Source organism: Pagrus major, chromosome 5 (genome assembly GCF_040436345.1).
Source record: "Pagrus major chromosome 5, Pma_NU_1.0".
In the NCBI taxonomy this organism is placed as follows: domain Eukaryota; kingdom Metazoa; phylum Chordata; class Actinopteri; order Spariformes; family Sparidae; genus Pagrus; species Pagrus major.
The window spans coordinates 13,677,935-13,705,470 of NC_133219.1; the positions used below are offsets into that span (position 1 = coordinate 13,677,935).

A 27,536-nucleotide genomic window follows, 5' to 3' on the forward strand; every position below is an offset into this window, starting at 1 on the left:
GGTGCATTTGCATTTGATTTCTCCAGTGCTTTCAGCACCATGCAGCCTGTGCTTCTGAGGGACAAGCTGCAGCACTCGGGGGTTGACCACCACCTGTCATCCTGGATCTTGGACTACCTCACCAACCAACCACAGTACGACTCCCACCCTATGCAGGACACTCAGAGCACTGGGGAGCTCCTTCAGTGAAAGGCTGCTTCACCCAAAGTGTGTGAGGGAGCAATATTGCAGGTCCTTCCTTCCTGCTGCTGTTTGACTGTACAACCAGTACACACACACACACACACCAAATCAACTTCAAACTGTGCAATCTCATTGAGATTTTGTTTCTTATTTATACTGTTTCTACTACTCTTTTACTTATATTTTTAAAAAATATATGTTTGACTTATTTATTACTACTCTTTTAATTGATGCTCTCTATTTTTGCTATCCCCTTTGTTGCTGTAATACTGCAAATTTCCTCGTTGTGGGACTAATGAAGGATTATCTTATTTTATCTCAGGTAGATAGTGTCTAGATTTTTACTTACACATGTGAACCACTACGGGGTGCTAAAGCATCAGTGGTGCTCACATGTTCCAGCAGACCTGAGCTGATGCTTAGCACGTGTAAACAACAATCACATCCCTCCTTATTATAGCAATATTACCCTCATGTTATAATTTCTTCATACTGAGATCAGGGCCTTCACTTTACCTGCATTTACTGCATGTCTTAGGGATTTTCCTGCTGCAGTACTCCTGATTCAACAGCACTACAAACCACATCCTCCAAAGTCACCATTAAGTTGATTAAACACCAATCTAAAACCTGTTGTATTGGACCTCATTTGTTTGAGCTACATGTACCTAATATACTGGCAGTTTTAAGTGCATGACATATAATTATGCATTGAAGCCTACCGGGCAGTTCCATAATAGAAAAATGTGAAGTAGTGGTCAGTTTCTAGGCTGTAAAGCTGCAGACCACCATTGAGGATACACAACCACAACACATAATAATGAAAGCTAGCTAGCACACCCATAGTCTGTAAAACAGAAGTCGACGTAGTCACCGTGACGTCACCCATTATAAACAGTCGCGCTAGTGACGTCGTCTCGTTGAACACTCACATAACCTCTAACTTAAACATTGTAGAGCTGCTCCTGTATATAAGCAGCTCACAGAACTTACCAACTCTCCTTTCACATATTACAGTTGTCAGCGTGACCCGATTTATTGTGATTTTCAACTTTTTTAATACCTTTTCTGTGTTGAGTTGGCGGAAATGTTGGTGTTGGTGATGAATGTTGAGCACGACGATGTAGTTCACTGAGCGGTTTAACACAAAACTAGATGATATTTTACTTAAACTATGACAAAGTGTGACTTTCTTGACTTGGAAAATAATCTTTTAAATTGACAAACATCATATGTGTGATTCATGGCACAGTTCAGATGGGATTGAAAAATGATTTGTCTTTCTCCCTTCAGTCCCATACAAAGTTTTTTCTGAAATAAGGTCCCATGGGGTCCACCAGAAGGGGCGTGACTTCAGCTCTCTACTTAAAGTAAAATTGACGATAAAGCAGGGTATGCTTTAGGGCGTGGCTACTGTATGTAGTGACAAGTCCAAATATGGTCATGCCTGGCTCTAAAAAACAAGATGGCCATAATGTCAATCTCGGGACATCAAAACATTAGTTGACAGTTGGACACTATGCAGGTTGCCCACAGGTCAAGTGGTAGTGACTGACACACCTTAAAGTAAACACTACTTTATCGTTACTTTAACGACTTTATTTTACTCATAATGTGCAAAATGAACATCATGCTGTGTTGAAGAAAACTTGAAACTAGTGATTGAGACCATAAACTCATTAGGAAACTGTTCACTGAGGTAATAAATTAAGTGAGAAGTAGGGTCATTTTCTCATAAGCTTACACACAATCAGACTTCTTTTTGAAACCAGCAGATTCGCCCTCTGCAAGCCGTTAGAAGAATGCAGGTTTAAAGCTACTCCACATCAGTTTATCAAGACTTAGAAACATCACTGCATACACACTCATACAGACAGATTGTATGTTGTGTGTGTGTGCGTGTGTGTGTCTGTGTGTGTGTTTGAGAGAGAGAGAGAGAGAGAGAGCGAGAGAGAGTGTGCCTGCAGTGCTTTACCTTGGCCAGCCAGCCATTTTGACTGCTTTTGGTAACAAAGGGCCTACTTAAGGGGGAGGGTGCCAGTGACTCAGCAGGAAATAACAGGTAGCCAGACATGACTGATTTCTATCATTGTGTGCTGCTCAGCCTCCCTGTCCTCCCGTATAGTTACAAACTACCACCTGTGTTTAATTTATTCTGCTGAAAGCAGCCAGTAAAGTGATACATGCCATTAAATCCTCCATTTCACTCAGTCAACCAGTGTATCACTTCAGCTGTAATATAAAACTGCAGGTTTGCTGCATTATGAAAAAGTGACTCAAAGTTCAGCGTACAGGTGCAACGTGCCGTGTTTTTGCATCTATAAACAACTACCACTTTAATACCGAGGCAGCAGTGTAATGACTGTAAACAAACAAGACCACAGTTGGCAGCCTTGAGCAGTCCTTACATCACCTTTTGCATGCAGAAAGTGGCACTGGTCGGACTCCACAGGAAATATCCCATGGTGTTATACAACAAACAACAGGATGAGGGCGCTGGTCAACCAGCAGAAACAGAGAGGACGCTTTCAAGGTTTGTAGCAAAAAGACTGAGTGATGCAGGGTAATACAGCTTATTTGGCAGCAGACATTTTGATGTGACTTTGTTAGAATATCACAGGCTAATAATGTTAGTTATATTCCATTTATATCAGTCAGATTCACTGCCAGTAAAGTACAATGATACTGGTTTACTCATAGAAAAGAGCCAACATTACAGTTATTCATTACACCTGTGGAAAGTAGCCAATATTGTTATTGTTACAGGAAATGAGACATAATCTTTAACAGTAGATGCTGCAGTGTGCATCCTGGTGTGAGATAATGTTATCCAGTTATTTGTTATCATAGTTAAAAGACAACTAAGGGGCTGTTTCATGTTTTATGTATTGTTGTCCATGTTCTTAAGTGTTTTATGTGTCCAATATGAAGAGCAATGCTGTTCTGCTTAATGTATTTTATGTCTCTATTTACACTTTACCAGGGACTGCAAACTGCCACATATATGGAAATCTTATTAAAGGGGCACTATGTTCATTTTGCAAAGAAATTCACACAAAGAAATTTAATTGAGAGGATAATTAGACTTTGGCGGAGGAATGCGATCAACTGACTGCCATTCTAGTTTTGTTTTTTGGTTTTAAATATTATATATTTCTTTAGTTGAGGCTTATGGCAGGCCGACTTTGGCCCAAGGGCCCCACGTTGGACAGCCATGCTCTATATATATAAATAAATACATCTCAGATATTAAAAGGATAATTCAACATTTGTTTTTGCCAAAAGTAGAGAAAATTGATACCACTGTCGTATCTCTCAGTTAAATATGAAGCCGGCAGCCAGTTAGCCTAACTTAGCATAAAGACTAGGGGAAACAGCAAGTCTGACAAATAACACCTTTGTCTAGTTTTTAATCTGTACAAAAACCTTAATGTAAGAGTGACAATTTGAGGGGTTATGTGCCGGTGTCAGACTATATCTTGGTGCCGTAACTTTCTCGATGCTTGTCAACGTGAGGTTGTGAGGCAAACGCTGGAGAACCATGGTCGCCATTGCTCCCAGCAAAGAAACAGTACAGCGCATAACCCAAAATATGCAATAATGCATGTTTAATGCAAGACTTTAAAGTACTATAAATAGCATCTGTTTGCAGGGAGTCAAAGACGTTCACAGTCCCTCATTCTGCATGCTGTTATACCATGTACTGCAGGAAATAATACTGTTTATTCCCCCCTTTCCTTCTGCCTCTCCTGGTGGGATCCATAGTGATCCTCCCTCCACCAGCCTGCTACAGCTAACATTTCTCCCTCTGCTGTCCCGACCACTGCTGCTGCCAACACAGCCACATTATCCCTGCTGTGGTTTCATCTAATAGACTTGTAAACACTCTTCCACAGGGCAGCTAGTACTGTACACTCTGGCTGTTTAGCTGCAGCATAACAACCAGAATTGCTCTCAGGTAAGTTTAAAACTGTAAAGAGAATCATTGAATATTAGATATGGCTCCGTCAGTGTGGTCCACCTCTCCTCATTGATCACATATTGCTGTTAGAGTGAAGATATAACTTGCCTATATGTTCTTTACTCTTTAATGTTTAATCACTGAGTGGTATTATCTTCTCGACATATACTGTATAACTCAGAAATTCCCAGCTCTCCGTGGAGGCCCCGACACTGCTCCTGCTCCTTTGAAACTCTTCTCTCTTTGGTGCTTTGATATGCCAGGTGTTACTCACCGACACTAAGCGAGGCTCTCTGTGAAGAGCTTTACTACGTGTCACGTACAGGCCGCTCAGCTCCCTTGCCTTTGTTCTATCTTGGATGCACTGATCTTGTCTGATGTGCACTCCTCACTCTGCTCCTCTGGGACACCACGTTCCCTCATGAAGACAATCTCCCTCCATCTGTTTGCATACACGCACGCACGCACGCACGCACGCACGCACGCACGCACGCACGCACACACACACACACACACACACACACACATGCAAAGTAGCACAAGTATGCACACACTCAAAACTCTGTCTCTTGATCTGAGCTGTCAGTGGTGATGGAGGGTGATCAGGTAGGGCTGTTGTCACTCAGCCACGTCCTGCACTGACAAATGATCACACAGGGAACCAACCGTCTGCCTGCTGCAGGATTTCTATTCAGGTGATGAAATCCAGTGATGATCAGATCAATGCATTCACGCTGGATGGAAGTTGTCTTACTTAAAAGTGCAATATGTATGTATGAATTCATACTCCAAACAAGTAGGGGGCAGCATATCGCCAGAGTAACCACTAACTGCTGCTAACTGCTGTTGTGTCAATACAGCTCCGAGCCCCCAGGAAGCAGCCAGGCTTTGAAGCTTTGTAGTGACCAAACCGTGTAATTACAACGTCACTGATGTTCTGGGGCCCCAAAACACTTTTACCCATAAGCTTACATTGTAAAGGAAGCGACTGTAAAACAGTGGATAATTTTTTTTGGAGCGTCACAACCCCAATGAAATGACTCGTTTGACTATCATAAGTTGAGCCATTCAGTCCAATAAAATTGGGAAAGTCTAGTAGAGCCGCAAGATTAAATAATTTTATTTCTGAGCAGCTTTCATAGGAATGACCAGGGCTACACCTCTAACACTGTGTCCAGATATAACTGTAACGTCTGTGATTAGCTCAGTTAGCGGTGCAGCTAGCGGGAGCTTGTAGCACTGGAGAAGTGTTAGTGTTTTTATTGTTAGCACGGGAGCTTCGGACCAGCAGGAGGGGGAGGTTTTAGGCCAAGGACGGGGGACCAAGCAGGGAATGCTGAAAAGGAGTGGCGCCATAAAATGATTATTATTTCTTCACATTCTGTTGATAATTTCAGTTATTATTTTACATTTTTTCAACAAAATGTCTTACATATTGCACCTTTATGAAAAAACATCAGTCAAATACAAAATATAAAGGCATGTTTGGCATTTCTTACTCTCAGTTTCATTGTAAATATAGGAGGTGAGCCTGTGTCTTGTCTGTAAAAACAGGCAGTTTTGACATTGATCGACTCATACTCTGTATTTGTTATGTGTGTTGTATGAGGTACTTAACCCTAGTCAGTGTATTACCTGCAGTAGATGACCGTCAGCTCTCTGTTGGTGTGGAGAAGCAGCAAGCAGCGCCAGCAGAAAGCAGGGCTTTGTACTAGTATAGTAAACATGTATGTAGAGCTGTGATCCTACCCTCTCACTGAAGTTAGATAGAGACACAATTCACCCAATTACAAGAAACTGTACCATCAAAATGAGTTTGAAGCTAGAAGAAAATGTTGCTTTAAAGTACATTTAACATCAGATACTTTAAGACTTTTACTCAAGTACTATTTGTATGGGTGACATTCACTTTTAAGTAATATTTTAGCACTGTATCTTTTACTCAAGTATTACTTGCATGCACAATACCAAAACCCTGCTAACCTCAGGGGAGTGCAGTCATCATTCATGTCATTGGCTCCAACCTGTGCGTCTCCTGCTATGATATGCCAAAATGTCTGCAGGTGATCATGAGATAAACAATGATTGAATTAAAGAAGAGCCTCTAATCACAGGACTGTCACTGGTTTGGTGAGGGTTTAAGGGTGGAGGGAGTCATTATGTGCTCTCCATTGATGACCTATAGTGATTGAATCGCTGTGTATTAACTCAATTGCTCCCAAGGGCTCGTTGTTGTTGTGTGTTTCCATGGCACAAGTCATTTGCTGATTGTGTTGCTTTGGTGTGTGTGTGAGTCATGCAGGTGTGTTCCCTACATTAGGTGCCTGCGTGCTGAAATGCAAGTTTGCATGTGTGTGTTTGTTTGTGAGTGTGTACGCGCATGATTTGTCGGGCCACCCTGTGAGGCGAAGGTCAAAGTAGGTGTGCAGGACCAGGATAAGCTGCTGGATTTGACTAATCTGACAAACGGGGATGAGGAGAGGTGGGTCAGTAGGTCTGGGCCTCTGACACACGCCCGCAAACAAACACCCTTACACAACTCTGTCAATACCGTTTTTATACACACACACACACACACACACACACACACACACACACACACCAGCAGGTAGGTTGTGTCAATACACTCAGCTGGAGTGTGTTGTGCTTGGCTCAGGCTGAGCTGCATTGCGGTGGCTGTCTCGTGTTTCATGTGGAGATTAAACGTAAGGTGTGTCTTTAGGTGGACACTTTTTAAGTGCTTTACAGTAGGATGTGACCGAAGAAAGAAAGAAAGAAAGAAAAACAAAGAGTAACTGTTAAACTGTACTCCCTTTGTAAGACGAGTCTCAGTGGCCTTGAGTCTGCAGAAAAGGACATCGGGTCATCATAACAATGGAAGTCATCCCAGAATATCCAGAGTGTGCACACATACTACAGTCAGGCATATCCACATTGTGCTGAGCCTCCCTCAAGTGTTTCCCTGACAGCCCTGACCCTGCTGCACCTCCCCAGTCACATAGTGGACTCATTCTCATGACCTCGTCACTGTACTGTCTACAGCTAGGTCACACAGTTCAGCTTTCAACTGGGGTTCCCACATGGCCACTATCTACCCATTGATATGGAGCATCTGAACTGGATATTAGGCTACTTAAGTTCCTGCTAATACTTCATTTTGCAGGTTAGTTTACCTCAAATTACATCAAAGTTTATTTAAAAAATTGCCCTACGATTTAATAAAAATATGCTATTTTCCAATAAGCAGCTAACAATTCTTAATATAGTTTCAGTAAACATCAGTAAACTAAACTGCTGATCATGTCATTTTCATTTCCACCTAGTTTCGGTCTGACTTCCCCTCAGCAGGCCGCTAAACTAAAGTGAGTTGTTGCAGAATAATTTCCAGCTATAGTTTCTGCCCAACTTCTGCAGGTCAGTTTTCCTATAATACATTTTTTGCTAATGTATAGTTGTCAAGAAATATAAAAAGAGTCATATTGTGATATTTAACTTGAGTTGTGTGAAGGCAGTATTATTAGGTGTCAACGGGCAAATAAGGAATACAACTTCAAGTGGGAAATGAGTCACTTGGTTCTTGATTATGAGGTTGTATTTGTTGGTATTTAGAAATATATGGTGGCTAATTATAATCTTTTTTTTTAATTGTTTCAAAGTTGGACTGATCTGCTGAAGTGATAGGAATTGGTGGAAACGTAAATGGTTATAAAATGCCCTTCAATTTACTGACCTGCAGAAGAAGTTTCCTGGAAATGTAGAAATCACCAGTTATTTATTAACTGCTGAAAAATAGCATAATATCATTATCAAATCATGTTGGGGTAATTTTCAACAAATGATTAAGTAATGATTGTTGTAATATGTTACTTAGTAATCACCACCTACTTACCATGAAATTTGCGGTAAAATGAAGTGTTACAGTATGACTTTTCTTTATTTCTAAAAAATAGAAGTATTTGCTCATTTTACTCACGTCTATTCATTAATACTTATCGGTTGTGTGTTAAAGGCCTTCAATAAACCAGTCGCTCATGAGCATGTTTGGCTCATCAACCGTTTTTGCCTTTAAAATTTTGCATCCATCGCCAACATTCCTTTATGTCTCAGTGTTATGAACAAGTCAATAAATACTAAAAAATAGCTTCATTATTCATATTATATATGAATAATATATGTTCATATATTATATATAAATACATCAGTAATTTTTCGCGGCCTAGAGCCTGGGGCTCCAGCTCTTTGGAAGTTCAAACTTTACCTAGTTATTGTAACATTAAAACAGGGTGAACCATGGTGGTGAAGGGGTTACACTGTTTCCTGTCTGGGGTTTGGCTCCTCTCCTCTCTGTGGGGAGATTGCAGGTTCTCCTTGAGCTTGTGTGGGTTTCCTTCCATCGAAACATGTTTATAATCCGGTCAGTGTCCTTGAGCAAGTTGGCTGCCCACTGCTCCTCCGAGACAGGTTGAATGCAGAGAACCAGTTTCACTTTGTTGAACATTGTATGATTGTATGTGATCGATAAAGACTCTTCTGCTAAGTCTTAGTTAGCCTACGAAATATTGACAGCCAGGTTGAACTGCTGCATTACTTACGGTATAGCTGATTAATCTAAAAGACATTTGAGCTTCCCACCTTGAGCACAATGTCACAGGAAAATGTCTGCCGTGTGAATATTGTCTATAGCGTGGTGTAGTTTGTAGTCCTAAAACCAAGAAATCAGCTCGTATTTTTGCACATCCAGTTCCCTCGTCTCAAAGTTTTTGAGTTTTTGAATTGGTTTTTGTTTAAATGCCTGAAATAAGGTCTGTGGTTACCACAGGCTGAAGATACTAAATGAGACTCTAAATGTCAGTGTGTGGTGCACTTGGTTGAAAATGCAAATAGTGGAGAAGACAAGCCCTTTATCTGGAATGGACAAGGCGCATGTCAGTATTTCTACATTTCACCTATTGGAGCTCGGCCCTCAGGTAAGGTTACAATATGGAGCTAACAAGGCGTTTCAGGCTGCCCATGATGTAGAAACAGTCTTTTCCTGTGGCTCCCCTCCCCCTCAGCAGCTAGACACCTCCAGAAGGGATGCAGGATGCTTTTCAAGATGCTCACCCCCCACCCCCTCTTCTCCTTCTATGGCTTTGTGTGTGTTGGTTATTGAGCAGCAGTCAGATGGCTGTGATCATACAAACCTGGGATTTAGCCAGCAGATTACTCTGAAACACACTGGAGGGCTGGCGAGGATCAGGCCCCTATAGAGGCTCGCTTTCATCTGTTGTGCAAAAACCTCCTCATTACTGTCTATTCAGCCTCTACATGAAGATTAGTCATTGTATGAGAAACTGCTGGGTTGGGTTCCTCTTTTAAAGCCTTCATTTGTTCTTAGAAGATAATTACTGCGCAGGCTGTCACGCCTTGCACCACAAAATAAAGACGAAGACAAGGTGATAGGTAGGTAAACAAGGGTTTCAAATGTTTTATTCCTTTAATATCAATGGCAAATATAAACTGCTGCTCAACAATTCATTTCCAAAGGTTATTCCCCCCCACATTTGAAGTGATTTCTTTAGAAGACGGTGTCCAAATTCTCCAATTCAGAAAAAGTAAGTGCACAAAACGCCCTACTTTAAGTTACTGTTCAATAAACAGACATTGGACCTTTCTGAGGAGAAAGGCAGCAGGCGACGACGATGTTTCACAGATTGATGACGCGGTGTGTCTGTGTGTTTATTGTGTAATGCATGACAGCACCACACCTGAGACTGTCACAATGAAAAGGAATGGCCTTTCCGATACATTGTATACACTCATACATTTCATATACTTCTGTTAGCTCGTACTTAACACGTAGTTTCTGTTTTTTAAGGCATTTTTAGCCACTTCTGTGTATGCAGGGATGGAAAAGAAAATGTGCAAAAACCAAATATACACATGAACATCGAGTTTCCCGATGCTGAAACCTGTAGCTTAAACAACTGGTCTGACTGTAGTTTTGTTCTTTGAGAAATTCCACACCTGCTTCTTAAGGCAGATGCTGAGAGCACCAGGGTCTTTGTAGAGGGGAGGAAAGGGAGGAGGAGGGGGGGCAATAGTTGCATATGATCATCACTGACACACACGCACTGCTCCGCCACACACCCCTGCCTCGCCTGCACCACGGATGCCAACGCAGCATGTGGAAGAGGGAGTCATGCTCACAGGAAACACATACATTCACACACGTGTCGATTGGCGGAAGACGAACAACAGGCCATGGATGAAGAAGGAGGAAACTCCCATGGACAGACATTAATGCTTGGGTTAATGCATGAAGTCTTTGTCAAGTGGACTTGCATTTCACTAGTAAACAAATGAAAACCAGAACAGAAACATAGCCTTACAAATTTGTTTTTAAACCACCCACCCACCCTCAACCACCCTGAAAATTTCTCTCTGAAGACAGTGACGAAATAAACACACACACACTCACACACATACTGTACATGCCCACACCAACAGATGGCATTTCAGTGAACACACCTGCCCACTCACAACAACTTTTCAATACATTTGTCCATTTAGTCCCCCCCTTTATAACGTGGCTACACAGTTCCTCTCTGTTTGAAAAGGTTTCAATTTGACAAAAAATAAGCAGCATTCCACACTCAAAAGACTAAACAATCCTAATATCTATTTTTCTGATTCATCTTCATGCTTTAACGGAGATTTGCAAGTGGTGGATGCAGGAGCGGGGAGGTTCCTTTGGCACTGCTGCAGGGTTGAGGACAGATCTACATTCGAAAAAGCTGCAATCCTCTCCCTGCCCGTGATGATTTGGAACAAAACGCAAAAAAGGGCTGAAATCTCAACAGGCGGAGCAGCCATTTTGTTTGAGGTTCCCAGGCACGGAGACGGTGCCAACAGGCAAACACAGATTTGCCAGAGGAATCATCGCACACCCTCAACCTGACCACCGGCTCCTCTCCTCTTTTATACTTTTTACTTAACATTTTTAGAAATTATTCTGTTTTTTTTTTTGTCCTTTTATTCCCCTGTCAAAAAGGGCAAGCTGGCATTGAAAACAGCTAAAAATAATGATCAACCACAAAGAAAACATTTCATTTTCTAGGAGCACCGTGCCGAATTCTGAACAGACACAAAAGCCTCGAGGCACAAGAGACATTTCTAAATACTCTAAATATTCTATGGGTTGACTAGGTTGTGCAAACAAACTACACGTAGGAAACTCTCAATAAACCTCACAAGAACATAGGCTATGACTAATTAAATATATTTATATATATTCTTCTATATATTTAGTATATCTAATAAATACATTTGTTGATAGACATAGAGATCTTTCTGTAAACTATTTACATTAAAAGGTGTACATTTTTGCAGGAACAATAAATAGCTATGAAGGCAAGGCAAAGGAGAGAAAATCTGTGGTTTTGACATTTTAGTGTTTTTCACATGAGAACACAGAGAGAGATTCTTCCCTCAGTGTGCTCCCACTGAAAAGTTAAAGCCAGTCGTTCTGTTTCAGGGTGACTCGGCTCGTCTCGAACTAAAACTCTCCCCTTCATAAATAATTGGCAGGAACATCCACTTGCAAAAAATAATGCTCTCAGTCTCACCTGCCTTTCTGTCCTCTCTACATAATGGAATGTGCTGCAGACTGCTCTCAGTAGATCGGCTCTTCCCTTCCTATGAATACCTGGTGAACGGGGCGAGGGCAGTGAAGACGTAAGTGTACAAAAATGTACCAGCACCTGCCAAAATATACCAGCCTGGTGGCTGGTGTTCAAAGTTTCCAAACCTGCTAGTTAACCCCATGTTGTCACCAGGCTCAGACGTGACATACACACATTATGATAAAAGGATGCTGTAAAAACGCCACCGTCGTCAGAGAGAGGCAAAAAACATCAAACCCACCCGTCCCCAAAAAAACCCTCCCATATCCCCCAGCCCCTTCACAATCTCATGCTGCACAAATTTTTTTTTCTGTGTTTGTGTGTTACTTTCCCTCTGAATGACAGGTGTGGACAGAACATTACAGGGTAGTTACGAGCCTGCCCACTCAAGCCTGGGTACTAAGGGACGTATTGCTGTCAGCCCCAAACTAAAGTTTGCTTTAGAGTCCACACACTCTGCGACGGGCAGATGACTGACGTGGTTTTCAAACACTCATTCCATCTGGTGACATTACTGGAACAGCTGTAGTGGGGGCCTTTTTTTTTTTTTTTTTTTAAGAGACAGCATTTTTGTTTATAAAAGCAAGTATAAGTGCAAAACACCATGCACAGATGGTTGACTGGTGAGCAGGGCAGAAAAAAAGCCCCACATCATGTCAGTGTCACACCTTTGGGAGGACTCTGTCTCAGTGGACAACTTGGAGCGATGGAGGTGTGTATGTGTGTATGTGTGTGTATGTGTGTTTAAGTGTGTGTGAAGTAAGGGTGAAATCTCATAAGTGCTTCCCATGGCTCTTGAGGCATAGAAAAAGAGGCAGTGGGATATTGTGTGGTAACATTCTCTGGCTGAAAGTTGTGTTTCTGACAGTCGGAAGGACTGATGGACGAACAGATGGATGGACGGAGGGTGGGAGTGTCTTTAGATTCCTCGTTTGATTGGTGCAGAGCAGAGCAGACGACACCCTTGAGACTGACCGCTGATGATGTGCAGGATGTGGGCGCCTGTCTCGGAGGTGTCGCAGTCTGAATGGAAGTCACCGTGGGGACAGGAAGTCCACAGAAGCCCGGCTGGAGGAGAGGCCTCAGACTTGGTCGGTCCTGGTGGGGAGGGAGGGAGACAAGGGATGGGGATGGGGAATGGGTGAGGTCTGAGAGGGAATAGGTAGTGGTGATACAACGTTTGGGTGGGATTGGCTAAAGGGGCGGAGGCGGGATTTGGGTCGGTGAGCAGTGCTGTCTATAGGCTGCAGCCCAGCTGCTTGGCCATCTCCTGAGTGTCCTGCAGGCGCAGCAGGCTGGCGCTGGAGTAGCCCTCGTCGCTACAGCTGCTGCGCAGGCTGCCTCGCTCGTCCCCTGAGTCGCTCACGCTGCTGGTGCTCCACTCCAGGTCACCCAGCAGGTAGTCTGTCCCCTCCACATCCACGTCCAGGTCCTCTGTTAGACACAAAGACAAGATTGTTACAGGGCTGAATGATAATTCAGTATTGTATGCTGCATAATTACCATTAAAGCTAGAACGATAATTCGATTAGTTATCAACCATCAACTTAATAAGCAACTATTTTGATAATCGATTAATCAGTTGAGTAATTTTTTTAGGAAAAAAAAAAAAGTCGAAGGTCTCCGATTCCAGCTTTTTAAATGTGAATGGTTTCCTTACTCTTCTAGAACAGTAAACTGAATGTCTCTGGGTTGTGGACAAAACAAGACATCACCTTGGGCTTTGGGAAACACTGATCAACGTTTTTCACCATTTTCTGACATTTCATAGACCAAACAGCTAATCGATTAATCAAGAAAATAAAAGAAAGGTTAAATGACATAACATAATCATTCAGTTGCAGTAGCTAATATCAATTCACTGTCAATGACACCGATTTCTTATTTATAAGTAACTGTATTCATTGGTTTGACAAAGTTTTAGTTTAGTAAATAGTTTAGTACATGGTTACATTTAAAGAAAAAGTTTAAATAGCTTAGTATAATGAAAACTCAGAAGACATAACTACTCAGCAGTCTTATCTCTTAAAACAAGATAGCTAGATCCAGTGCACAATGTTGAATCTTTCTTGTTTTGAATTTCTTGTAAAAATCACCCTGTGAGAAGGCTCACCTTGATCAGAGTCGGACTTGTCAGACAGGGTGGAGCCGGTACTGTCCATGCGGGTCCTCTCCACCCCCAGCTGCTCCAGACGCCTCCTCAGGTGTCTCTGCTCCCGCTGTAGCTGCTCCACGGTGTGCTGAGCTCTCCTATCGCTTTCCTCCAACCTCTGCAGGGTGGGAAGAAGAAAAACACTGAAAAATGGTGTTCTGTGTGTGTGTGTGTGTGTGTGTGTGTGTGCGTGTGTGTGTGCGTGTGTGTGTTCCCTCTAGTCACTCAAGCACAAAATAATAACACACTTACTCACCACGGCACTCAATAAATTGCCCTCTTCACACTACGAGCACACCAATCACACAGATGTAGATCCACGCACCTTGATATGATCTTTGGCCTTCATCAGCAGGCTGAGGGTGGTGTGCCTGTTAGCATCTGGTCCTAAGGGAACGAGGGATTTCAAGCGCTCTAAACACAGCCGTAGATGTGCCCGCCTGAAGACAGAAGAGAAGAAACAGACAGAGAAACTGTCAAACGTGATCAGCTTTTTACCACGGCAGACACACAAAACAAGCATGTGATTTGTGGAGCAGCACAGCTCACGTGCGGCCTTGGGAAAAGAAATCCATATATAAATAACTCAAGGACCACTTGCTCCCCTCAAAAACCCCCTGACATTTCAAATCATTAATTTTTTTATGTTATTTTATTTTATTTTTTAAGGGATTCTTGACTATAAAAGGGGCAAAATGAAAGAATTTTACTTGCTGAAGAGACATCTTCTGAATGGAAAAAAAAACATGCTAACCAGCCACCACTGTCCTTTCCTGTCGAGTACCACTTTGTACCTCAAGATGCGACAGTCAAATAGTACAGCTAGCCCAGGCCTCTGGAGGTGAGCACTGACTGATGGGACTGCTTTTTGCAAGGCTAACTGAGCTAACAAGCTAATGGCAGCTGCAGTTAGCAGGTACCCTGATGATATGATACCCCCTATTTCTTTGGAGTACGAACTTGCCAGGTGGCTGATTCTTACATGAAGCACCTTGAATGGTGCCCAAATAAAATGCACTTTAAAATTGAGAAAATTGTCACATCAATCAACAACGGTCTGATCAAAGAATAAGTGAAGTGTGTTTCTGCGGAAGAATTTAATGCTATCTTTCTATCTTTTGATATTTCGATCAGTTGCTACACATTTTGGGCTATACCAAAGAAGTATTCAAGTCCTCCATTAATTGTATTCCGGATCAACAGATATAGAAAACAAATATCAGCCAAAAGGGATCATAGTAGGATCCTTCTCCAAAGCATCGGGAAAAAAGAGAGACGAAAAAAAAAAAAAAACTTAAATGTCAATGAGGTATTTCTATTTTCTCTATGAGCTACTGCACTTATTGTGTTCTGATTTTTGATACAAATGCTGGAGTTACTCATTCATATTAGGAGGTGGTGAGTAAATCATTTGCACATGTATGGTCTCCATGAAGTGATGAGACTCTCCCCTGTACCTTACCTCGCAGGAAGTCATTGTAACATTATTACATACTGTTGCTACACAGGATATTTCCTTGAGCGACAGTATATCTACAGCTATAGCCAATCCTCCCTCGACAAGACGGGAACAGAAATGTGCTGAAACCCAAAGATCACATGTGCCATATGTTCAGATCTGCACTCATTATGAATGTCACCTGTCCTATAGCACCGCCACCCCTCTCAGCCGCTCTGGGCTGGCAGCCTTGGCAGTTGCTGAGGTCTGGTGGGTGTTTGCGACCACTTGACCCCGCTGTTACACAACACACACCTCCATCTCCAGCCTCGGTGGAGTGTGTACGTGTCTGTATGCCGGTGTGCGCCTGAGTGAGTGGGCGTGTGTACGTCACACACTTCCTGAGAGTGAGTGTAAAAATGGATTTTCGGCAGCTGAGGACCTGCTGTATGAGCTGTTTGTGATGTTGTCTGCTCCAGGTAATCCTGATGCGAGCGTCACTGCCGGAAGAGACCTTATTCAAAGCGACTGTGGTCAGAGGACGCAAATATATTTTCACCCCTTGCCCTTTTAAAACACACGGACACACACTGCAAGTTAACCCCACGCACGCACAATCAAAGCAGTATTCAGCAGCTGAAACCGAGTGCCTGGTTCTCAGCTGATGCAGTCCAAAGGGCATGCACACTGACATTACATAACATGCAAATACCCTTGCCTGTGTTGTTCTGACATAATAAGAGATCTTCGGGCTAGCTAATGTTTGTTAAACAATACTGATATGCAGCAGACGCATGGAAAACCTCGGGGTCACATGGTGTCTCAGTGACAGAAAAACACGGTGGGTGTGGCTGCAACGCACAGCACTTTTTCAGCAACAGGTTATTTTAGTTCAGTGTGGCTCCAGTGCAGTGTGTCAACAGGCGAGTGTGTATGTGGAGCTATAGGCTTGTGTGCCATCAGCCTAAGGCAACAACCTACATTTCTCTGCCCTAATTTTGCACTTCCACTGTCCTCTGGTGATCCCAACTGGGCTGAGTGCATCTGTTTGGGTGCAGTATGGTTGCACCAAATCTTCCCTGCAACCCAAAATGGTTTCCTCAGACCGAACTTTGACTGACCAGCAATTAATCATCCCACTGTCTTCACTCTCGCCCTCTGACCACCAACAGAACTTGCATGCAAAAGAAAAAAGGTGTGGCAGTGTCTGGAGTCGTGTTACGTGGATGTAAACATGCACACACGCATGCACGCTCTTGGTTCTGCGTGCAAAGACAGAAGGGGAGGAGACTTGTACAAAATAGGACTTTGAATGTGGAGGAGGGGGGATGGGTCTCGTTGCACTCCTCTGGCTTTGCTAGCAGTGGGTCGCCGTGAGTGATTTACTATCTGCCTGTGACGGCTTTCTATCATCAAGCCACTGGTGGGAGAAACTGGCTAAAGGCTATGAATGTTCTCAAGTTTAATACGTTTAGATGGGTCTTGGTCATAAGTTTGACTTACTGCCAGGCATGAGGTGTCCCACACACACACACACGCACACACATGCAGAGGGCTAAATCCCAGGCACAGGCCTCAGTGCCATATATTATTCAGGCTGTCCACTGAGCTGCTGGTTTGGATCAACTAGCACAGGCAGGATGGAAGCCCTGAGAGTGACAGAGACTCAGACAGCACCAAAATAATATATAAATAAATAAAAATGATTATTCTGGCCTGGTCAGTGTCTGCCTGAGAAACTGCTGAAAAACAGCATCAGCTTTTTTTTTTTTTAGTTTGGTTGTACTACAACTGTGATATTATCCAAAAATGTTATAGTAAAAGTAATACTATTGTGTTTTATGGCAAAACTACAGCCATGCTAGCAGAGACTGTGCTTGGGCACAGCAGAGCATCCATTAACCGGTAACTAACTGGCTAATTATTAAGAAAAAAATGCAAAATTATGGGATATGCGCTTTACTTTAAGGCTGACATGTCGCTGTTAGCTTTTGTGTGTGAAAGTCAGTCCAGCAAAGTCTCTTCCTCAAAATGCTTTTCCATGCGTTTAGTCACAGTAGCGTGGTACCAAACTAGCATTAGCTCTTTGAAACCCTTGCCCTCTCCCACACTGATTGGCAGCATATGTCACATGTTAACTTACATTATACTTACATGCTGATGTTAAGCAGGTATAATGTTTACCATGTTCACCAACTTAGTTTAGCATGACATCATGGTAACATTTGCTAATCAGTAATTAACAAAGAACAGCTGGTGCTGATCAGAATGTCATTAGGTCATAAAATGTATTATTATATATAAAAGTATTGGACAAATTAAACTGTTGACCTGAGGATGGTGGTTGAGGCAAAGTCAGTGAGTCACCAAAGTGATTTCCTCTGCGGACCATGAATGTGTGAACTAAATTTCATGGAAATCCCTCTGAGAGTTATTTTAGCCTGCACCATTGTGGCGGATGAGCCAAATGTCATTGCCATCCCTACAGCCATGCTGCTGGCATTGATAAAATTAACTTAATCAGTTTCTAATATAATGTACATACTGTATCTGTCCTCAAATGCACATTGAGCACCGTGCTCTCACAAATGACCTATGCTGGGTTTCATCACTGATATTGTTTTGTTTTTTGGTACCAACTTCCTCGCTAGCTGCTAAAGCAAATAAGAAAAGTAATAATGGACTGATTGATTCACACAGTGCAAAACAGAGCAGCATAAATCAACCAGCTCAATAAAGTTGTGTTGAAACAGCCCAGTCTAAGTTATTGAAACATGCTGCTCTCAGATGCCAAAGGGCACATTGTGTCACCTGATACAACCATGATGCCACATTTGTGTTATCAGGTTCAAAGGGGGTGAAAAAACAATGGTTTCATTAACACAGACCTATTCAAGCATTGAAAAACAGTATTATTATTGGTGTGGTTCATTTATAGTTGAAAATGTACTCTTAAGTTTAGCTGAAGATAACATGATTATCTGTTTTTACAAATCAAGCGAGTATTTTTTAATTCATCTTTCCAAGGTAGCTCGCAAGAAACACTGTCCACGTAAACACAAAGATGGAATTTTATACTCATAAGGCTGAATTTTAAAAGGTCTTTTAAATTAAATATGAATCAATAAAATAACAATTTTAAAATTAAAGAAATCAAAAGTGGAAAATGGCAAATAGACTTCTATATTTTACCGAAGTACTCAGGATAACCAGGCCAAGATGTTTGAAATCAAAAAGGAAACTGAAAAAGCTAATTGGATATTGAAATAAACAATTGATATTGTGTAATGGCAACGAGACAATTGGTGTAATTTGAGAAAATCTGAAATTAATACCTGAATAATTACATACAACTAAAAGCCAAACTGAAAATAACAAAGGCCAAATGAAAAGAGGACATATGGAAAAAAAAAACAACTAAAGATAACTGTATCTTAATAATTCATTTTCCCTTTCAAATCTTCTTTTTCTAAGTTTTGACATTTAAACTTTTCTATTCTTATTAACTATTGATACTATATGATGATGATCTGATGTATAGCCACATATTTTCAATCTACAACCCTTGATTTACACTTTTCATGGTGACAGAGGGGTGATGTGAGCTGCTATTTTAATGGATTGAGGAAGAGCAACTATTCACAAACATGCAACACAGACACACACAGACACACACACACACACACACACAAAGACCTTTTGACATACCTGTTCTTTTCCATTTCATTGTGCGTAGACCTGTGGAGATAAAACACATATGAGAAACTGCACATAATAACAGAGCCACTGATTAAACAGGGTAAGGTTTCCTCTCTGTGTGCCATCATTGCAGTCCAGGGCCTTACTGCAGGGGAGTGCGAGAGAGCGAGAAAAGGCTGTGTGGGAGTTTATGAGCAGTCAGAACGGCTGACAAAATGAGATTCTAGGAAATCAGAAGAACAGGCTGGGTATTCTGATGCCCGAGGCTTGTTCTACGGAGGACACTTGTGCTTTTTTTAAAGGACCGCACTCAGATCTGTGATGAAGAGGCCGGGGGTAAACATAGTAACAGTAACTAGAAACAGAAGCCGGTGGCAGAAGTAGACGGGACTATGCCCCTTCATATTGCCTGGTTATTCACTGTGCATGTAGCGCTGAGAGAGGTGGGGGGCGGGGGAAGACACCGTGCTGAAGTTAAACTGAGAGATGGAGGTGTGCTCGTGGCCAGAATGACTCCTGCAATGCAGTGTTACAGCAGCACACTCACACAGACGAAACAGAAATGGGGTTAAGTGGAGTTTTTGGAAAGGAATGTGCCGGCCTGCCCTGAGTGACAAGAAGAAGATCCCCTGAACTTTCATCTGAACTTTCATCTACCTCCACTTGACCTCCTGATCCCCCCACCACAGCTCCCAAAATAGCCTCTGCACCCTCAGCTCTGCTAGGCCTGACACTCTCACCATGCCGTGGCCATCTCTCACAAACATACACACACACACACAGAGACACACACGTTCACCTCCATGTTTGACAACATACTTTAAAGACTAAGCTCATAAATACTCTCGACCACTATCCTCAGTTGCAACTTCTGAACAGCAATGGTTATCGTGCCTGTATATATGTGTGTGTGTGTGTGTGTGTGTGTGTGTGTGTGGTGCAGGGTATCATGTTGTTTCAGCGTTGGGTGCTCTCTATCTCACTTGGCCTCCCCAAGCCAGTGTGCATTCCTGTGCAGGGCAGACAGCCGCTGGTGACATAACAGCGCTGGGAAATGATCCCACTTATTCGGGCTGGTGTTCAGTCTCTGGGACACCTCCAACCTTCTGCTCTAGCCCCATAAACATCTTCCCCTCCAGCTAACGCACCCATGACGCGACAAGGAACGGCTCAAAAATAAGTTATACTAAGTGATGTGAAATATTTTACAGTTTGCACATGACATTGGATCCCTGGTCAATCACACATGGAGCACATTGGCTGCATCACCCTTGGTCACTACACATTATTACATAATATTACACTATCACTATTCTACTACAATATTACATAATCATTACATTCTGAGGCGATATCTAACTAATTCTCCATGTACTAAAGAGGAGATCCAGCTGGCACGTTCAGTAGTCCATCTCACAAACTTCCTTTATAACACAACAAGAAACTCTCTGGTTACCAGCTGTCCACAAAAATGGCTGAAAATACTGACGATACTTATCTGCAGTGATACAGTAGATGGCTAATAATGTCCCATTTTTATTTATTAAATGATGAATCAACGCTGCTTCAAATTGTGCCACCAGCAATCCAAATGATACTGTGAGATTAATCATTTTAAAATTGTCGTAATTTTTTTCCTCCATATATGCATAAAATGTTTTACTACTCGGATTTCTTGTCCTGTCCAATTTCTTGCGATGTCACTGTATTGTCAGATTTTGCTGTGTGCATGTCATGACAGGAATAATGCTGAAAAATAGCTAAACTAGACCGAGCTTGTATGAAAACCACATTTCTTTTTCAGATGGCTCCAAGTTAGCTTGGTTCCAGACCTCTGAATCTTTGGAAATTAACTTACAGAAGTAAGAATTTGTAAAATTAAATCTGTATTTTTCTTTATTCACTGTGAAAAATGTTAACTCCTCCTGGCAGCTACAATCACTCTTGCATGTCAACTGAAAATGACAGTGATGGGATGGTTGCTTCCAAGTTTCAATCATAGAACTCCACATGCAGTGCAGATCCCAAATTGATTTGAAAAGATGTTTACATCCTGTTGTAGCCTCTAAGCTATAAATGTCAGCACGCCACTTGTCTGAAGTGGGTGGACAAGCTCGACGGCACGTCGAGGGTGTAAATAACTTATTTTCAAATCAATTTGGGATCCTGGGGCTTCTGGAGACTTGGATTATGATGGACAAGCTGTGTGAAACCATTTTGGGTTCTTTTCCGGGTTGTATTCTTTACGTTTTAAAGTCCCCATCTACTTCAGTTGTTTAGGAGAATGCTGCAACGCTTTTTTGCTGTGAAGCTCAGGAAATGTTTAATGTAAAAGTATTTCCTTAGCCCTTTTATGGCTTTATTTGATAGGAAAGCTTGAGATATGACAGGAAACAGGATGAGAGAGAGGGGGGATGACATGCAGCATAGGGCCAGAGGTCGGACTCAAACCCTGGGCTGCTGCAGTGAGGACGAAGCCTCTGTACATAGGGCACGCACTCTAACAACTGAGCTACTGTGGTGCCCCAAACTCCGGAAATGTTTTGTTGTAGATGAGTAGATAATGACTGAATTTTGATTTTTGGGTGAACTTTTCCTTTAAGAAGCAGTAGCTGTTTTTACACATGAACAATGCTTGGGGAATCAGGCCCGGACATTGTACAGTGTTGTACTTTCACACATCTATGACGCATGTAGAAAGAGGAGGAGGACTCAGCAGTAATATTGACTGTTTTAGAGTACAAAGCAGCTACAGCCCATGCAACGTCATCGAAACTTCCACTCATTGCTGTGAATTCTTCAGACATTCGCCTTCTCTATTCACAAATTGGCTCACACTGACATTACATGGACTTGGGAGCTAATACGGCAGAGTCCAGTTAATGTCCGGCCCGACTTATTTGGACATTTGTGTTCACACATACAGCTTGTCCAGGTAAGGTAGGATGGCAGTGCATGTGTGAAAGTATACTGGAGCACTGATTGTAGTGAGATGAGTCACCACCGCACCTTTCCTTCAGCTCGCTCTACAACAAGGTTTTTCTACAGTACTCTACCATTAACTTGTATTTTCACTTCTGAAGCCTTGCTGTTGCCTCACGAGGTCAACCACATTATCTTGAATACAACACATGGTGGAGAACGTGAAAGGACTCCATTTGCCTGCTCACCAAGGATGGCAAGATCACTGTATGATTTACATAGTGCACTGTAGATGCACAGTGTGTGAATGTGTGTGTGTGCGCACGCAAATGTGTAGGGTGGGGGAGGAATCTCCATCTATGTAATGGAGGAGCTGGTGCTCTCCACTGCCTGCCAAGAGTGAGGAACAGAGCAGGAAGACACAGAGGGATGGAGGAGGTGAGGAAAGAGAGGGAACACAAGCGGGGGAGAGAGATGAGGGGGAGGGGGAGTCACTACTACTGACACACATGCACACATACACGCCAGAAAAAGGGTGGCTCCCCTCCCCCACGACTTACACATCAATGGCATGGGGAAAACAACACACACACTGGAGGAGCCTGTTTATATAGGCTGGAATTGGCTTCATGGCTGCCTGCTCTACATTTCACCAAGTGTCAAGAGCAACAAAAATAGAACTTATCATGTCTGATCAATTCATGATTCTCTGGCAGAAATCAACCCTCCCCCCAGGTTTTAATCACAGCGCTGGTCAGCCTATTAATGATCAAGAGCCAACATCATACCAGACCATACCAACCCATCTGGGCTGAGCAGAAACCCTTATGAATAACAAGTGTGGCTCTGCTGCCCTTAAATAGTAATGACTAATAGCTGATAAAGTGCACATAGCTGATGAGGGAGTTGCTGCAGCTTAACGCAACCTTGTAGTTAAACTACAATAAATGGTCAAAGTAAGTGCCGGTGCGCTAAAAGGTTTCATGTATAGAAACAAGGACAAACCCGCAGCAGCAGCGAGTGGTCTGCCTTACACAAAGCTACTTCCATATTTTCTTTACTACACGTCTAAAAATATAGTGCCTGCTAAGCATGTGGAGGCATGTTCTGAGCTGCGTGGTCCTACAGCACTCCACATCCTGGGTTTTTTAGTACATGAGCAAGATGGAAGATGACTGACAACAGACATAATGCACATATTTATGCTTCAAAAATAAAATAAAAATTGCTGTTCATCCGTAAAGGTTATTTTAAAGTATTATAAACTTGTGTGTGCCACAGAGCTTATTTTATTCCAAAATCCAAATTGTAAAATCCCATAGGCTTTTTGTTGAGGGCACCAGGGTGATGCCAACTTCCACGTTAGCCTCCAAAAACACGTCATCCCTGCAGCACTTTACACAAGTCGACTGTTGCCGAAAAAACTAAACTAAACGATAAATTAAACTAAATAAATCAACGAATAATACAATAAATAATGTTTTTTGCAGGCCACACACTGACAGGTAGATGGTGCAAATAGGGCTCCGCTTCAATATAACACGCATGGTCCATATTCAATTGACAGCATTCTCAGCTGTCTATGTAAAGGGTCCTTGTGTCTTTAGATACGCAGCTATATACTGTCAGCTAGCTATACACTGGGTTACACGAGGGGAGAGGCCTATATTTAAATCTGTACACGTTTTACCTTAAGTGATCTTCGTGATCATCTCCGCACATCAGACTGGCAGAGGAGGTTGCACTGTGGACTAGTGTGCCCTCATGGCCGACCTGATGTGGGTTCAACCCAAGTCTGCAATTAATCTAAATGCGTTGAAGTGCATTATAACGACCGTGCCGCCTCTCCTATCTTCTGTACCTCTGCTACATCATGGCTGCTTCCCACCTAAAATGGCAGTATGTATATATTAATAAGTTGCCTCTCTTAACAACCTGCAGGGGGTTTCTTTATTTTTTATTTCCCCTTGTTTTCATTTCCTTTTTGAATTTTTCTGATGAAAAGGAGGCACGTACCGGTGAGTGGTAGCAAATATGCCATTGTTGTGTCTACTAAAGAATCCGTTCCCCTAATGTCCCAGTTTATTTGAAAAATCTATTTTGCTGGCATGACATCTTTTTCCACCTCAGCTGAGCATGAAGCTCTTTTTTGCACTAATTAGGTGGTGTTTTCTGGTGTTTCCACTCAGAGCCTTTCATGTTCATATGTGCACAATGACAGGTGGAGGCAAATACAGTCCACGACTTATTTTTGGTCATATAGAATATGGTTCCACCATTGCTGTCAGCTTTGATCATGGAGCTATTTCATCGTCTCCACCATCAATGCTATGGAGGACTGAACCTGCCAAAATCAGAAATAAATAAATATATAAATGGTTCAATGAAAAAATAAATGAAAATGGTAGTAATACAGGAGTTAATACAGAAGATGTAAAAATGAATACATTAATAAATAAAATGGCAAATTAGACAGGAAAGTAAATAAATAGTAATAAATATAATATAATATATAATATATATAATAAATAGAGTTCTTTTTTCTCAGTAGTTGTTATTATGTGTGAGATTACATGAGGCTGTAATAAGCCACAGATCACTTCCTATTAAAAGAGCTAAAAAATATAGAAAAATGCATTAAATTTAATTGTATCCTAAAGCTGTAGGTTAAGTAGTTTTAACAAACAAAAAACGCACAGAACTGTACTGATACAGTATTGTCACCCAATATCGTATTCGAATTGGTCCTAACTCTAGAATCTCGCCTCATCAGTGTACATCTTGTTCACACCCTAACTCACCACATAAGTACAGACCATATCCTCCTGGACAAACTGCAAACTGCAATCTAATCACAGAGTGCACATTGATCTGTGGGGTGTGGAGACAACACAAATCTGTCTTGATATGATTGATTCATTGAATTCAGGTTACAGACTCTGAATGTACACTATGTGTGTGTGCAGTAGGTTCCACTCAGGTGACCTGAGCTGTCAGGACAAGCCCCCCTCACTGAAATGTCTTCTGCAGTCACCTTGACTGACCCAGTTAGCCTTACAGAGTGGCCATTCGCTTTAAGCCAGACTGATCTTTGCTGCTGTCACTCACACACTTTAACACAGGACAAGGGGAAGTTAAAACATGGCTTTAACCCAACAGACTCTCACACACACACGCTGCCACAGTGTGTAATATCAGAGGAGCTTTTCTCTAGAGTCGGGGACAAATTAACCCTAAGGTGTAGAGCTGGTTATGGTCAAGAGGTGTCAACGTTTTCACATTGTGATTTTGATGCATGATTATCTGTCACACTATACTGCTCCTGGCTTTGGATGGAGAGGCTCTAAAAGCACATTCTTTTGGTTACTACCTTACACAGCATTATTTTCTCCAAAACAAACGGTTAGGGTTGTATCAGCGGGAATTTTTTTGCACTGGCGTCAGTTCACTCAGAGTGACCTCAAAGCTTGGTCTCATGGCAAAAAATCTCAGTATTTTTTAAGCATCATGATCATATACAATAAATATCTCAATAATGATAAGGCTGCCATCTTTAAAGCCTTTCAAACCCCTCCCCCATCAACACCTCCACCCATTTCAGTGGGTGGTGAGTTGCATTTCATATTACTCTCTCTGAAATATGTATTACTACATGTGGCACCAAGAGAAAAAAAAAGATAAACAAAATGATGTTAAATGTTCTCATATATGATTCTGTCACCACAAATGGAAAATTATGAATGATTTGTTCAAAAAAACAATCGAGGGAACAATGGATTAACCCTGCTGCACTCAGAGGGAACACTCTTGAAGTGGGTATATTATGAGCACGTTGTTGCAGAGCTGCAAAGTGACACAGTACGCATTTTCTGGCTTTTACCTGCTACTTGTGTTTTTCTTGCTTTTGCTTTTCCTTTTCAAGCTTTCCCTCTCCCGGCTGCTGATGAAGGGTGGCATGGAGGCATAACCGTGTTCAGCTTCTGCAAGCGAATAAACAACATAGTGGTCACATGTCCAGATATCTGGCAATGCAAAATATAGCCACAGTGAAAAGCAGCCAAACCAGGAATAGGATGACTGCACAATGTGCCACACTTGATCTTGGTGCTTGTGGAATTCAGTAGCAATGTGATGCGCTGAAGTGCAGGCGTGCAATGAATGGATTTCATGCAGTATCTTTATACAGTATTTTCTTCCCTCAGCCTGGACAATGATGTCATCTTGAACTGGAATAAACCCCACTAGCAAACCACAACAGAGGGAAAGGAGGGGCCTCCATGAAAACAATGTCTCCCTGCACATCTGACTGCATCTGCCACATATGCATTCATTCTTTCAGTAGAAAAGAAAGGCAAATGCACGTGTGTTTTTGCACATTTGCAGCACATGAACAGAAAAAAAAATTGTCAGAATATTGATTAGCAGCTACTTTGAGTGGGCGATGCGTTCAGCTTAAGTGCTGTGCAAAATCCGATAACGTTTCTGTCTTTAATGCATGGCACGATTATTTTATATAAACCATAAAAGGGCAGCAACAGGATTTAATATCGATTTTAAATGAGATGTGCATTAATTAGCGTGGTCTGTGGAGGGAGGGGGGTGTCATTGTAATTTCTCAGAAAAACAACAGACCGTAGAAAACAATGCAATTACACTTTACCTCGTTCTCTGCGATCAAGGTACTCGGCTGCTTCGATCAACATCTGCACCAGTCCGATCGCCGCCATTTTCAACAATAACACTGATAATATAACAATCCGGTGAGGGATTCCTCGGCTGTACACAACCTGCTTCAGGTCCCACTGGCTCTGCTGCTCTGTCACTTGTTATTTTTTTTAAAAAGGCGAGAGGTAACGTTGAAAGAGTTCCTCCTGCAGTGTATCAAACGGGCTATTTAAAAGTTAAAGGTCGTGAATGCAGCACCACTGGGGTTTAAAAGCCACATCAGTCCGCTCCTTAATGATTGTTCAAATGGTTCAGGTGACGTTAAGGGTTTGGTGTTAGCTGGCTAGTCGAGGCTGACGCTTCTTCAACGGCTAAGGTTGCTCTGCCTTCTTTATTAAGTGTTTGCTAAATGTCGTTGGTTTTCTCGGCACTTCTTCAAGAAAAACAGCGGTTTGTTGACAAAAACAAAACGAAGGGTTGCCTGACATATATAAAAAAAAGCCAAGTGTTCTGTTTGGCAAAAAAAAAAAATGAAGTTGGCTGAAGCTAGCGTTGGTGACAACTTGATGAAATAACGATGAAAAGTTTCTTGCTAGCTTGGTTGTATACTGTTAAGAATCGGCCAATCAAAAAACAACGTTGGCTTTCTGTCTGGTGTCAAATGGATAAAAAGGCGAGCTAGCCGTCTTAAAGTTAAAAAGCCGACGATGTCATCCAACCTGATCGCTTCGGAGCTATGTGGCTGGCTAGTTTTGTGCTGGTTTATCGCTGATCACGCGTGACACGTCTCGCTGGAAACAGATAGCGACTGACATCAACTGAGGAACAGTGAGTGTTTGTCAAACTGCTTCC

The 27,536-nt window shown here is 42.1% G+C and overlaps 1 protein-coding gene across 1 annotated transcript; it reads right to left on the reverse strand.

Moving 5' to 3' along the window:
- Positions 1–9,583: 9,583 nt before the first annotated feature.
- On the reverse strand, positions 9,584–27,523 carry mxd1 (MAX dimerization protein 1). Its single transcript, XM_073466358.1, has 6 exons — positions 26,680–27,523; positions 25,900–25,999; positions 19,107–19,136; positions 14,286–14,400; positions 13,922–14,078; positions 9,584–13,242 (listed from the first exon to the last, which is right to left on the reverse strand). The coding sequence occupies exons 1-6, from the start codon at positions 26,744–26,746 to the stop codon at positions 13,046–13,048; spliced, it is 666 nt and encodes a 221-aa protein (XP_073322459.1). The 5' UTR covers positions 26,747–27,523; the 3' UTR covers positions 9,584–13,045.
- Between the last annotated feature and the right edge of the window lie 13 nt (positions 27,524–27,536).

What these genes read in the sequence shown, in the direction of transcription:
- mxd1 (XM_073466358.1), bottom strand. Translation starts at nt 26,746, where the DNA reads ATGGCGGCGATCGGACTGGTGCAGATGTTGATCGAAGCAGCCGAGTAC. An exon ending in CCTTGATCGCAGAGAACGAG is followed by an intron (nt 26,000 to 26,679) that starts GTAAAGTGTAAT and finishes ATTCGCTTGCAG; the next exon opens with AAGCTGAACACGGTTATGCC. An exon ending in CAAGTCCGACTCTGATCAAG is followed by an intron (nt 13,243 to 13,921) that starts GTGAGCCTTCTC and finishes TGTGTCTAACAG; the next exon opens with AGGACCTGGACGTGGATGTG.